This window comes from Triticum aestivum, chromosome 5D (assembly GCF_018294505.1).
Source record: "Triticum aestivum cultivar Chinese Spring chromosome 5D, IWGSC CS RefSeq v2.1, whole genome shotgun sequence".
Lineage (NCBI taxonomy): Eukaryota > Viridiplantae > Streptophyta > Magnoliopsida > Poales > Poaceae > Triticum > Triticum aestivum.
The window spans coordinates 391,582,184-391,596,959 of record NC_057808.1 but is presented as its reverse complement, the minus strand read 5'-3'; the positions used below and the strand labels follow the sequence as shown (position 1 = coordinate 391,596,959).

The 14,776-nt window shown below is 43.6% G+C and overlaps 1 protein-coding gene across 1 annotated transcript; it reads right to left on the bottom strand.

The window, feature by feature from the left end:
* Window positions 1–9,972: 9,972 nt before the first annotated feature.
* LOC123120712 (alpha carbonic anhydrase 1, chloroplastic-like) lies at window positions 9,973–13,144 on the bottom strand. Its single transcript, XM_044540700.1, has 6 exons — window positions 13,057–13,144; window positions 11,694–11,905; window positions 11,076–11,182; window positions 10,891–10,993; window positions 10,217–10,399; window positions 9,973–10,116 (listed from the first exon to the last, which is right to left on the bottom strand). Exons 1-6 carry the CDS (start codon window positions 13,142–13,144, stop codon window positions 9,973–9,975), a joined length of 837 nt encoding a protein of 278 aa, XP_044396635.1.
* Between the last annotated feature and the right edge of the window lie 1,632 nt (window positions 13,145–14,776).

The window sequence follows — 14,776 nt, the reverse complement described above, 5'->3', positions numbered from 1 at the left end:
GCCCCAGCCCACTAAGGGCTGGTTCCCTTCCCACTTCAGCCCATGGGGCCCTCCGGGATAGGTGGCCCCACCCGGTGGACCCCCGGGACCCTTCCGGTGGTCCCGGTACAATACCGATAACCCCTGAAACTTTCCCGGTGGCCGAAACTGGACTTCCTATATATAATTCTTCACCTCCGGACCATTCCGGAACTCCTCGTGACGTCCGGGATCTCATCCGGGACTCCGAACAACTTTCGGGTTTCCGCATATTCATATCTCTACAACCCTAGCGTCACCGAACCTTAAGTGTGTAGACCCTACGGGTTCGGGAGACATGCAGACATGACCGAGACGCCTCTCCGGTCAATAACCAACAGCAGGATCTGGATACCCATGTTGGCTCCCACATGTTCCACGATGATCTCATCGGATGAACCACGATGTCGAGGATTCAATCAATCCCGTATACAATTCCCTTTGTCAATCGGTATGTTACTTGCCCGAGATTCGATCGTCGGTATCCCAATACCTTGTTCAATCTCGTTACCGGCAAGTCTCTTTACTCGTACCGCAATGCATGATCCCGTGACTAACTCCTTAGCCACATTGAGCTCATTATGATGATGCATCACCGAGTGGGCCCAGAGATACCTCTCCGTCATACGGAGTGACAAATCCCAGTCTCGATCCGTGCTAACCCAACAGACACTTTCGGAGATACCCGTAGTGTACCTTTATAGTCACCCAGTTACGTTGTGATGTTTGGCACACCCAAAGCACTCCTACGGTATCCGGGAGTTGCAAGATCTCATGGTCTAAGGAAAAGATACTTGACATTGGAAAAGCTCTAGCAAACGAACTACACGATCTTTGAGCTATGCTTAGGATTGGGTCTTGTCCATCACATCATTCTCCTAATGATGTGATCCCGTTATCAATGACATCCAATGTCCATAGTCAGGAAACCATGACTATCTGTTGATCAACGAGCTAGTCAACTAGAGGCTTACTAGGGACACGTTGTGGTCTATGTATTCACACATGCATTACGATTTCCGGATAACACAATTATAGCATGAACAATAGACAATTACCATGAACAAAGAAATATAATAATAACCATTTATTATTGCCTCTAGGGCATATTTCCAACATTACGTACCACTCTGAAGTAGTACGCATCCTTGTCGTCCTACGAGGTTTGGTAGTGATTTGATCCGAAGTTTCATGATCACTATCATATGCTTCCACTTCAATTGGTGTAGGTGCCACAGGAACAACTTCATGTGCCCTGCTACACATTAGTTGAAGTCATGGTTCAATAACCTCATCAAGTCTCCACCATCCTCCCACTCAATTCTTTCGAGAGAAACTTTTCCTCGAGAAAGGACCCGTTTCTAGAAACAATCACTTTTGCTTCCAGATCTGAAATAGGAGGTATACCCAACTGTTTTGGGTATTCTATGAAGATGCATTTATCCGCTTTGAGTTCGAGCTTATCAGCCTGAAACTTTTTCACATAAGCGTCGCAGCCCCAAACTTTTAAGAAACGACAGCTTAGGTTTCTCTAAACCATAGTTCATACGGTGTCGTCTCAACGGAATTTCGTGGTGCCCTATTTAAAGTGAATGCGGTTGTCTCTAATGCCTAGCCCATAAACGATAGTGGTAATTCGATAAGAGACATCATGGTATGCACCATATCCAATAGGGTGCAGTTATGATGTTCGGACACACCATCACACTATGGTGTTCCAGGCGGTATTAGTTGTGAAACAATTTCCACAATGTCTTAATTGTGTGCCAAACTCGTAACTCGGAAATTCATCTCTATGATCATATCACAGACATTTTATCCTCTTGTCACGACGATCTTCAACTTCACTCTGAAATTACTTGAACCTTTCAATAATTCAGACTTGTGTTTCATCAAGTAAATGCACTCAGCATCTACTCAAATCATCTGTGAAGTAAGAACATAACGATATCCACTGCATGCCTCAGCACTCATTGGACTGCGCACATCAAAATGTATTACTTCCAACAAGTTGCTTTCTTGTTCCATCTTACTGAAAACGAGGCCTTTCAGTCATCTTGCCCATGTGGTATGATTTGCATGTCTCAAGTGATTCAAAATCAAGTGAGTCCAAATGATCCATCTGTATGGAGTTTCTTCATGCATATCTACCAATAGACGTGGTTCGCATGTCTCAATCTTTTCAAAAACGAGTGAGTCCAAAGATCCATCAACATGGAGCTTCTTCATGCGTTTTATACCAATATGACTCAAATGGCAGTGCCACAAGTATGTGGTACTATCATTACTATTTTATATCTTTTGGCATGAACATGTGTATCACTACGATTGAGATTCAATGAACCATTCATTTTAGGTGCAAGACCATTGAAGGTATTACTCAAATAAACAGAGTAACCATTATTCTCCTTAAATGAATTACCGTATTGCGATAAACATAATCCAATCATGTCTATGCTCAACGCAAACACCAAATAACGATTATTTAGGTTTAACACCAATCTCGATGGTAGAGGGAGCGTGCGATGTTTGATCACATCAACCTTGGAAACACTTCCAACACATATCGTCATCTCACCTTTAGCTAGTCTCCGTTTATTCCGTAGCCTTTTATTTCGAGTTACCAACACTTAGCAACCGAACCGGTATCTAATACCCTGGTGCTACTAGGAGTACTAGTAAAGTACACATTAATATACTTCTGTCGACCTTGCCTGCCTTCTCATCTACCAAGTATCTAGGGTAGTTCTGCTTCAGTGACCGTTCCCCTCATTACAGAAGCACTTAGTCTCGGGTTTGGGTTCAACCCTGGGTTTCTTCACTAGAGCAGCAACTGATTTGCCGTTTCATGAAGTATCCCTTCTTTCCCTTGCCCTTCTTGAAACTAGTGGTTTTACTAACCATCAACAATTGATGCTCCTACTTGATTTCTACTTTCACGGTGTCAAACATCGCGAGTTGCTCAAGGATCATCATGTCTATCCCTGATATGTTATAGTTCATCATGAAGCTCTAATAGCTTGGTGGCAGTGACTATGGAGAATCATCACTATCTCATCTGGAAGACAACTCCCACTCGATTCAAGCGATTGTAGTACTCAGACAATCTGAGCACATGCTCAACGATTGAGCTTTTTTTTCTCCCTTAGTTTGTAGGCTTAAGAAACTTGTCAGAGGTCTCATACCTCTTGACATGGGCACTAGTCTGAAATCCCAATTTCAGTCTTTGGAACATCTCATATGTTCTGCGATGTTTCAAAAACGTCTTCGGTGCCTCAATTCTATACCGTTTTAACATTATGCACTGAACTATCACGTAGTCATCAAAACGTGTATGTCAGATGTTCGCAACATCCACAAACGACGCTCGAGGTTCAGCACACCGAGCGGTGCATTAAGGACATAAGCCTTTTGTGCAGCAATGAGGACAATCCTCAGTTTACGGACCAGTCCGCATAATTGCTACTATCAACTTTCAACTAAATTTTCTCTAGGAACATATCTTAAACAGTAGAACCAAAGCGTAAGCTATGACATAATTTGCAAAGAACTTTTGACTATGTTCATGATAATCAAGTTCATCTGATCATTTAATGAACTCCCACTTAGACAGACATCCCTCTAGTCATCTAAGTGATACATGATCCGAATCGACTAGGCCGTGCCCGATCATCACGTGAGACGGACTAGTCATCATCGGTGAACATCTCCATGTTGATCGTATCTACTATACGACTCATGTTCGACCTTTCGGTCTTTTGTGTTCCGAGGCCATATCTGTACATGCTAGGCTCGTCAAGTCAACCTAAGTGTTTCGCATGTGTAAATCTGGCTTACACCCGTTGTATGCGAACGTTAGAATCTATCACACCCAATCATCACGTGGTGCTTCAAAACAACGAACCTTCGCAATGGTGCACAGTTAGGGGGAACACGTCTCTTGAAATTTTAGTGAGGGATCATCTTATTTATGCTACCGTTGTTCTAAGCAAATAAGATGTAAACATGACAAACATCACATGCAAATCATAAAGTGACATGATATGGCCAATATCATCTTGCGCCTTTGATCTCCATCTTCGAGGCGCGGCATGATCACCTTCGTCACCGGCATGACACCATGATCTCCATCATCGTGTCTTCATGAAGTTGTCTCGCCAACTATTACTTCTACTACTATGGCTAACGGTTAGCAATAAAGTAAAGTAATTACATGGCGTTTTTCATTGACAGGCAGGTCATACAATAAATTAAGACAACTCCTATGGCTCCTGCCGGTTGTCATACTCATCGACATGCAAGTCGTGATTCCTATTACAAGAACATGATCAATTTCATACATCACATATATCATTCATCACATCCTTTTGGCCATATCACATCACATAGCATACCCTGCAAAAACAAGTTAGACGTCCTCTAATTGTTGTTGCATGTTTTACGTGGCTGCTATGGGTTTCTAGCAAGAACGTTTCTTACCTGCGCAAAAGCCACAACGGTGATATGCCAATTGCTATTTACCCTTCATAAGGACCCTTTTCATCGAATCCGATCCAACTAAAGTGGGAGAGACAGACACCCGCTAGCCACCTTATGCATCAAGTGCATGTCAGTTGGTGGAACCTGTCTCACGTAAGAGTACGTGTAAGGTCGGTCCGGGCCGCTTCATCCCACAATGCCGCCGAATCAAGATAAGACTAGTAACGGTAAGCAAATTGAACAAATCATCGCCCACAACTACTTTGTGTTCTACTCGTGCATAGAATCTACGCATAGACCTGGCTCATGATGCCACTGTAGGGGAACGTAGCAGAAATTCAAAATTTTCTACGCATCACCAAGATCAATCTATGGATTAACTAGCAACGAGAGAGAGGGGAGTGCATCTTCATACCCTTGAAGATCGCGAGCGGAAGCGTTCAAGAGAACGGGGTTGATGGAGTCGTACTCGTCGTGATCCAAATCACCGATGATCCTAGCGCCGAACGGACGGCACCTCCGCGTTCAACACACGTACGGAGCAGCGACGTCTCCTCCTTTTTGATCCAGCAAGGGGGGAGGAGAGGTTGATGGAGATCCAGCAGCACGACGGCGTGGTGGTGGAAGTAGCGGGATTCCAATAGGCTTCGCCAAGCGCTGCGGGAGGAGGAAGATGTGTCACGGGAGGGAGAGGGAGGCGCTAGGGCTTGGGGTATTGCTGCCCTCCCCTTCCCCACATATATATAGGGGCAAGGGAGAGGGGGGGCGCAGCCTTGGCCCTTCCTCCAAGGAAGGGTGCGGCCAGGGAGGAGTCCATCCTCCCCAAGGCACCTAGGAGGTGCCTTCCCCCTTTAGGACTCTCCCTTTCTCTTATCTCTTGGCGCATGGGCCTCTTGGGGCTGGTGCCCTTGGCCCATATAGGCCAAGGCGCACACCCCTACAGCCCATGTGGCCCCCCGGGGCAGGTGGACCCCCGGACCCCTTTCGGCACTCCCGGTACAATACCGATAATGCGCGAAACTTTTCCGGCGACCAAAACAAGACTTCCCATATATAAATCATTACCTCCGGACCATTCTGGAACTCCTCGTGACGTCCGGGACTCCTAACAACTTTTCGGGTTACCGCATACTAATATCTCTACAACCCTAGCGTCACCGAACCTTAAGTGTGTAGACCCTATGGGTTCGGGAGACACGCATACATGACCGAGACGACTCTCCGGTCAATAACCAACAGCGGGATCTGGATACCCATGTTGGCTCCCACATGCTCCTCGATGATCTCATCGGATGAACCACGACGTCGAGGATTCAATCAATCCCGTATTCAATTCCCTTTGTCAATCGGTATGTTACTTGCCCGAGATTCGATCGTCGGTATCCCAATACCTCGTTCAATCTCGTTACCGGCAAGTCTCTTTACTCGTTCCGTAACGCGTGATCCCGTGGCTAACTCCTTAGTCACATTGAGCTCATTATGATGATGCATTACCGAGTGGGCCCAGAGATACCTCTCCGTCATACGGAGTGACAAATCCCAGTCTCGATTCGTACCAACCCAACAGACACTTTCGGAGATACCTGTAGTGTACCTTTATAGCCACCCAGTTACGTTGTGACGTTTGGTACACCCAAAGCATTCCTACGGTATCCGGGAGTTGCACAATCTCATGGTCTAAGGAAATGATACTTGACATTAGAAAAGCTCTTAGCAAACGAACTACACGATCTTGTGCTATGCTTAGGATTGGGTCTTGTCCATCACATCATTCTCCTAATGATGTGATCCTGTTATCAATCACATCCAATGTCCATGGTCAGGAAACCATAACCATCTATTGATCAACGAGCTAGTCAACTAGAGGCTTACTAGGGACATGTTGTGGTCTATGTATTCACACATGTATTACGGTTTCTAGTTAATACAATTATAGCATGAACAATAGACAATTATCATGAACAAGGAAATACAATAATAACCATTTTATTATTGCCTCTAGGGCATATTTCCAACAAGGTCATGTTTCCCCTCTAGCTATATGCGCAGATGCATGTAAAGGTTATGCAGTCAAAAAAAATATTCCCTCATGCTGATCAAAGAGAGTGTTTTAGGCATCTCATGGCTAACTTTCTCTGAAAAGTTCCAAGGAGATGTGTTTGGCAGAATGTGGCCAGCTGCTAGGGCATATAGGCCACACGTTTTTAACTACCACATGAATAAAATCCTAGCAGAAGCACCCGATGTGCATGAATATCTCTCAAGGTACCATAGCTTAAAATGGATGAGATGCATGTTTGGCCCCTCAATTAAATGTGATTACATCAATAATAATCTTGCCGAGTCTTTTATTGGTTGGATTAAAGATTACAAAGAGTTGCCACCTGATGAGCTAGCTGACACTCTTAGAGAGCTAGTCATGAAACTTCGTGAGAAAAGGAGAAAGATTGGAATGAAACTGAAAGGAAAAATTATTCTAGCCATCATCCAACAGATTTATAATAGGACAAGGGGACTTAAACATTTAAAAGTTGGGAAATCTGGAGTTGCAAGTTGTGAGGTGAGGGACACAAGTAAATACAACTTGCGACATGTTGTGAAAACTGACCAAAGCGAGTGCACGTGCTTGGAGTGGCAACACACAGGGAAGCCTTGTGAGCATGCACTTGCTTTCTTGCTGGATAGAAGAAACCCCAAATGGGAGGATCATGCGCATGACTATTTCTCTCTAGAGAAGTTTCAGGCAGCATATGCTGGAGAGGTTGAGCCATTGACAGATAGGTCTCAATGGCCACATGTACAATTTCCATTTGACATGGAGGCTCCATTAGACAAGAAAAGAGGTGTTGGAAGACCTAAAAAAAATAGGTACAAGAGCTTCCTCGAAGGTGGAGATGGTGGTCCTAAAAAGAAGAAAGAGCCAAAACAGCTAGGCAGCAAGAATAGATGCAAAAGATGCCACATTTTAGGCCACAGGCAGTCCACCTGTCCGTTGAATGGACCAAGGCCAAGGTACATGTAATGATCTATGTTTATTTTATCACTTGTAATGATCAATGTTTATTTCATCACTTACTATACTGTGTACTAACTTGTTTATGTGCAGGAAAAGAAAGAAGAGAGCACCAAGATATCCAGCTGATGATGATGCCTCGGCACCGGAACTTGAAGTGGCAGCCCAACAACCTGAAGTTGTTGTCACTCCCAATAGGCACATGATCACTATGCCACAAAGTCTTCAAGGCAGCCCCATTCCAGTGACAAGAAGGTAACATATCCACATACTATAGTAAATATCTAATTTTCCTTGCAAGTCTTACATTTTTCAATACATGCAGGATGTTGGCTATGGCGTTGGCTGATGAGGCAACACATGTAGCACCACAACTTGAAGTTGTTGTCACTCCCAATAGACACATGATCACTATGCCACATAGTCTTCAAGGCAGTCCCAATCCTGTGACAAGAAGGATGTTGGCTATGGCACTGGCTGATGAGGCATCGCAGCAACCTACCTCAACCGTGGAGGACACCATGATTGCATATGACATGGTCTCAAGCTCAAAAGCTAGAAAGTTGACCCCGAAGAGAAGGAAGTACTAGTGTTGTGTTTGATCTTCTCTATGCTTTTGGTTGTAATATCTATGGCAGCAACTATTGCCTTGTGCTTTTGGTTGTAACATGGCAGCAACTATTGCCTTATGCTTTTGGTTGTAATCGTGGCAGCAACTATTGCCTTGTGGTAGATGAGATATGGATATGTATGGACATGTTAAATGCTCTATCTTGCTATGTTCTCTTCATATTGTGTCATGGTATATGAATATGTCCATCTGCAAATATATGTTTGAATTTGGATATTATGTGCAAAAATTTGTTGAAAAGCCAAAAAACAGTCAGAATGCTGTCCAGATTGAGCCAGATTGCTGCCAAAATTTTGACTTTTTTTTCGAACCACCCAGAAAAAATTGAAAAAATTCCATAAAAACAAACATATAAGAGCGCCTAATCTGAGAAAGTTTCATCGAATTTGGATCAACGGTTGAACGGTTCCATGCTTTTCAATTACAGTTTAACTAGTTTGACCAAATTTTGACCGAAATTTGAAAGTTGTCAGAATAATTTCAAAAAAATACAGAAAATTGTTCATATATGCGTGACTAATCTGGGAAAGTTTCATCCAAGTCGGATGAACGGTTCACTGGTTCCATGCATTTCAACTAGTCTGAGCAATTTTTGACAAAAATTTGAGGAGGAACAACAAGGGAAGGAGAGACTGTACTAGTTGGGGCAGTGGTGGCTGGGTATGAGGTGCAGGAGGGGGCAGTGGCAGCAGGGCAGCAAGGCCGACCAGGAGCAGCAAGGGCCAGCGAGGAGCAGCAAGGCAAGGGCCGGCGAGGAGCAGTACAAACGTGCAGGAGAGAGGAGTGGAGCACGAGTTCAATCCTTCCTGTGTGTTATGTTTGGGTCAAACAGGTACAAAGGCATAATAGTCCTCTGTTTTGTTCACTTATCTTGTCTATTATTTATAAAGTTTGTTTTTGTGTTGATAAGTGGCAAAATATCAAAGTCCAAACAAAAGGGTGTCACTAGATCAATTATAAAGTAACGGGTGGCAAATTATCAAAGTCCAAAGAAAGAGGTGGCAAATTATCAAATCCCCCACCGTGAAGTGTAGCGTAGATCGAAAGAATCCAACCTGACGACACACGAACGTAGACGAATGGCGAAGAGATCCGAGCAAATCCACCAAAGATAGATCCGCCGGAGACACACCTTCACACGCCCACAGACAATAGTAGACGCACCACCAGAATAGGGATTGGGCGGGGAGAACCTTATCCATCTTCAGGGAGACGCCGCTGTCTCGTCTTCCTGATCAGGACACAAACCTAACAAATCTCGAAGACACATCTAAAAACGAAGCCCTCCCACCGGCAAAGGCCGGGATCCACCCCGCCCCATGGCCCTAAGTCCACTGAAGATGAGGCAGACCGGCTGGTCGTCTATGTGTTCATACAGATAATAGTCAAAAGATTTTCTCATATACACAACCAATTTTTTCAACAGACTATCTATGCATAGAGATCGTCTATATTCTCGCTTGTGTATTTTAATATTATCTTGTAACTATCAATGCAACTACCATTTCAGCGGCTACTTTTTCACACGGTTTATAAATCGACATCACAAAATGGATTGCATGTGGGTGTTGAGATCCTCTGTAGGAATTGTATGCGCAGTACAAACAATGACGCGTTGGGTCGGGGCCAAACGACTGCGATCATAGCTACAGTTTAATTACAACAGAGGACATGGAGACCTCACATGCAGACACCAAGCATAGATCCGTCTGGACCATGGTTTAGCACAACATTTCTGGCTACATTTTATTGCAACCTATCATGTGAACTTACACTTTCTTCGGCGTTCAGGATTGGCATCAAACAAAATAGTCCACCGAACATCAGTAGGCTAACGAGTATTTTGATTGTGTGACATGTCATAAAGTTGCACAGTGCGACCATTCAATGATTGTATCGGCCTACTGTTCTGCCTGTAACTCTTCTCCAGAGGAGCCATCAAAGCAACAGCCTGCTCCTTTGTCATTTCTCTTATCTGCGAGACATCTCAAAGTATATGAATAAGTAACTCTTGTTGCGTAAACATAATGTGAAATTAAAATATACTATTTTCCATATTTGAGAAGATGGAATACCTCGCCAAGAATATTCCAGATCACATTCTCCGTGCATGGAGGTGCGGTGAGAGATCCAACATATCTGAAATACCTATCCTCATCCTGCATTAGTTCCTTCATATTCACCACTCCAACGGGGAGAGGGTCACCTTTCTCAGCTTTGCAGCCCTCCGCAGACAATTCAGCTAACTTATCCTTTATCTGTGAGTGCAACACAAATCAAAATATTGAAATGCATGTAGACCAAACATGCACAAAGTACTAAGTTCAAGTCCAATACATATTGATGGCAAATCAAATTACAAGTTGTAATCTTAGTTCTTGAACATGTGAGTGTTTCCTAGCTATCCACATAATACATACCCTTGTATTGAATGTATATAAACTACTCAATTAACTAATTAAGGGTCACTAGTCATTTCAATAATCTAGTGTTATAGTGACGCCAATTGGTTATAGTTTGGATTCTTACTTCCCGTGGTCAAAATGAACACATATATAAAGCATGAAAACAACATCCTGATACACTAACGGGAAACATCACCGCCTACTGAACTAAATCTAAAGCCACCACTCGTGTTATTTGAATCCTATCCTCAAGTTGATCATGATGGGGAATTGCAATGTGTAGTGTTCTACGGTGCGATAGTGACAGTAGCAGTCCATGCCTTTGTCTTATAAGGGTGATTTACCTGACAAAGGAAATGATCTGGTTTTCCGTGTCGATAAAGTATTGAAACAACAGTAATATTCCCATCATCTGTGTAGTGCACCATGTGGAGTTCCACGACAAATCTATAGGGGTAAGAGAGTGGTGCACACGGTTAGTACAACAAAAACTGAATGCTTCTCAATTCTCAATAGTGCACATGTGAACCTCTTGCCATTGATGGTATGCTCCGAGGGAGAGTGCCAATGCAATTGCTTCAATTTATACGTCTTTCCATCCACCATGACAGTCCCAACAGTGTCATTATATCGCAACTACATCAATCAGTTGGCCCAGTGATTTCATAATTAGCATTATTTTGAAGTAGGAGATTACATTTACGTAATAGAACATATATTTTTATGAACTTTTTATGATAGTCATTCTTACATTATAGAAAAGGCCACAATAGGATGAAGGTGGGGGTTCTTAATGTGTGTTATTTATTACTCCCTCCATCCGGAAATACTTGTCGAAGGCATGGATGTATCTAGACATATTTTAGTTCTAGATACATCCATTTCTATCCATTTCTTTGACAAGTATTTTTGAACAGAGGGAGGACAAGATACTAAGATGGTGGAGGTCAATGAAGTCATACGACCAAAACAACAAAGGAAAACAAGGCTAAAAAGGTCAGCTAAAGAAAAGAAAAAAGCAAACCAAGCAACTAATTGGAAAACAAAAAAATAAAGATAAGTGAGGTCAGGTATTGTTGTCCTTGTATTTATACATTTTATGTTCGGTGACATAAATAACCATTTGGTTAAGAGGGTCAGGGCAAACCGCAATGTTGAAGACGTTGTCAATCATTGTAGCATTTGTAGAAGTATAATATCTCTTTAGGGGCTCCATTCGTGGGTCGCGTACCACACAATCTCTCACGATGTTAATTGGAGACTGGTAGATTCCTTTTGCGCAAACCGTGAAATTAGGACTTAAGCTCCCCCAATGTTTCGGGCCAGTTCTCCCACTGTATCCAAAGCTCACGCCATTTGCTTTTAGTCGGAAAATATAGATAAGAAATCATGTGTCAACACAAAATTTTGTGCAAATTATACCAGCAATAGTAAAAACAAAGATGGCAAGGTTGTATGGAATGTTTTTTGTACAATGTTAGACTAATTCTGTATCTATGTCAATAGATACAGATTGCCGTGTCTCACCCTTCTGTAGCATACTGTCCATGTAGCGTATAACTTGTCCTCTATGAGTGGTACAAATATGTTCGGGAATTGGCTGGTGAGAGTTCATCATAGGCTAAAGGCTCAAATCCATGTGGGAATACGCGCTTTACCTTGGGCGATATGAAATTGTTGTGTTTTGACCGGACGAAAGTTCTAAAATGAACTGCAGATTATTTTCAATGGTACCAGATGGATATGTATGTGGTCCTATCTACAGTGCACAAAGGCTCGGACGACCACGGACAACCAATGGAGACGACATCATGTACTATATTGAACCAATTTGGATGGCGATTTGGCAATAAATCTAGTGAAGCATGAGACATCATGTAACTTACCGATGTCTAATGTTTTAAGAATTTTAGCATTTTGTACCCGTATATAACACATTTAGATCTTAAAACTTTCCAATGAGTGAAGATTGCATGCATGAGTCGATGCAGAGCCCTGATCTTTTCACCTTCTTGAATTGTTATGGAGTACATCTGAATATATCTAGGAATGATTATAATCTGAATGACATGCATGGTGTTTTGTACTACATCTTTTATGAAAGATTGCATAGCTTTTCCATTTTTAAGCTCTGATATCCCCTTGAAGAGAAATATGAAAAATAGTAACGACTTGATAGTGAAGTGAACCAACCATAAGAAACCAAAACTATCTTCTAGACGGGACCTATAGAGGTTCTCCTTTCTTACATAGACAATCATGAAACAGTCACCCTTTTATCCAAATGCCGAACCTATACAAATGCCATCATAAATTAATGACTATGTGCATCGACCGATGAGGAGGCCGTGGGGTTTCCCTCTTTTTCAGAAAATAAAATAGAGCAGTTGAACGACAAAGCAGCTTATGAGCCAAATTGAGTGTCTAGAAACTAGAAAGGTTGAAATCATGGAGAACGGAAGACAAAACTCGTGCCAGAGCCGCATGCATGCAGGACATAGAACACATACCAGTGTCGCACGCATGGGTCACAAGAAAACACATGCACAACAGTGCAACAGCAACACAGACTGCACTTCTCTCGGATGTCACCACCATCGTTCTCTTTGAGAAAATTTAAGCTCCAACGCATAGAGGTGCAGGAAAATATAGAAGGAACTGTGCTCGAGCTACAGAGAGAACTGCACAAAGCACACACATATATACATAGCGCGACTTGCGGTTGATGGTATACTATTCTGCTACAGCTCGCGCCGGTCTGCTTCGTGCATCCAGAGCGGCTGGAGGTCGACGCCATCATTAAACTCTCGGAAAACTCTAGTGCGGCGGCGCTGTGGTGTGATGTGACGGCCGGAGAAGGTAGATGGATCGATAGGGACGAATTGAGCTGCAGGCCAGCCATCTGATACGTCCGGCGGATCTTGACTCGGTGGCTCCCTCGGCCGAACGACCGTCACACGCACTATAGTAAGTACAACTACCATTATGGGACGGAGGGAGAGTAGTATAGTAGTATAGGAGTGTATACAAATGGTAAACACATGAGATCGGTCGGGGGCCGGACCGGACCGGACCGGCGGGGAGCGTCATCTCGTTCCCTTTCGCCGTCGACATATGGTTTGTCGTTGTGGGCGAGGACAGCGCGCGCGACGGCGACGGCCTGCCGATGCGGCAAGGCGGCCAGACGCTAGAGAAGAACGGGTCGGACGGATCACGGGTGTGGCAAAAGATACACGTACAGGGCCGGGTCTCCGAGACCTGTAATGACGGCTCTGCTGCAATAATCTCGTACGGTGCCAGCAACTGCCAGTGCTTGCAGCGCTCAACAGCGGCCGCATGATCGATTCAAAATGTCAGTAGGAATCGCGAGAAGCCCGATCTCGGTTCTACACATTATTGAAGTCTTTGAGCTATGGGTGGATCTTCTGGATGTCAACCTCGCTGCCGTTGCCGGGGACGGAATTGTTTGAATAGATTGCAAAAAACCATCATATTTGTGAACCCTAAATCACAAAGGGTAGCGCTAAAACTCAGTCGACTGAGTTTTAGTGAAATCCCAGTCGACCAGCCTAGGCATTAGATTTTGTTTCACTACTTTAAGATGTGTGCACCGATGGTGTTTTGTCGAAATCACTAATTAAAGAGTACTGGTTGCAAAGATTATTCCAACTCCCCTGGTTGCGACAAGTGGCGCACATGCAGCGCGCCACTTATCGCAACTTGAGAGTTTTTTCCTTTTTTCGTAGATCCGTTTATTCAAAACGTTTTATCTCTCAAACCGTGCGTCCAAATCTCAAACCGCTTTCATCATTGGATTCCTCGCGTTGAGATCTTCAAAACTAGATCCCATGTTGATAGGTTTTGACAAACTTTCTTTTAACGAAAAAAATCAGACAAAAAAACCGGACGAAAAAATCGAACCGGGAGCACGGGTTTTTTCCCTTTCTGAAAGAGGCACGCCCGTGCCTCTCACGAAATCACAAAGTGTGCCTCTCACGGAAGAGAAAAAAAGAGAAAACACGTTTTTTTCCGTTTCCGAGGAGGCACGGCCGTGACTCTCATGAAAGCACAACCGTGCCTCTTGCGGAAACAAAACCGTGACACTCGCGAAAGAAAAAAAAAGAAAACGCGTTTTTTTCCTTTCCGAGAGGCACAGCCGTGACTCTCGCGAAAGCAGAGCCCTGCCTCTCGCAAAAGAAAAAAAAAACAGAAAACGCGTTTTTTTCGTTT

Excerpts from the sequence above, each read along its gene's own strand:
- LOC123120712 (XM_044540700.1), bottom strand. The coding sequence starts at position 13,144 with ATGGTGGTGACATCCGAGAGAAGTGCAGTCTGTGTTGCTGTTGCACTG. Across the intron at positions 11,906-13,056 it reads GACCCATGCGTGCGACACTG|CAAATGGCGTGAGCTTTGGA; the intron begins GTATGTGTTCTA and ends TCCGACTAAAAG. Across the intron at positions 10,994-11,075 it reads CATACCATCAATGGCAAGAG|ATTTGTCGTGGAACTCCACA; the intron begins GTTCACATGTGC and ends TTACCCCTATAG.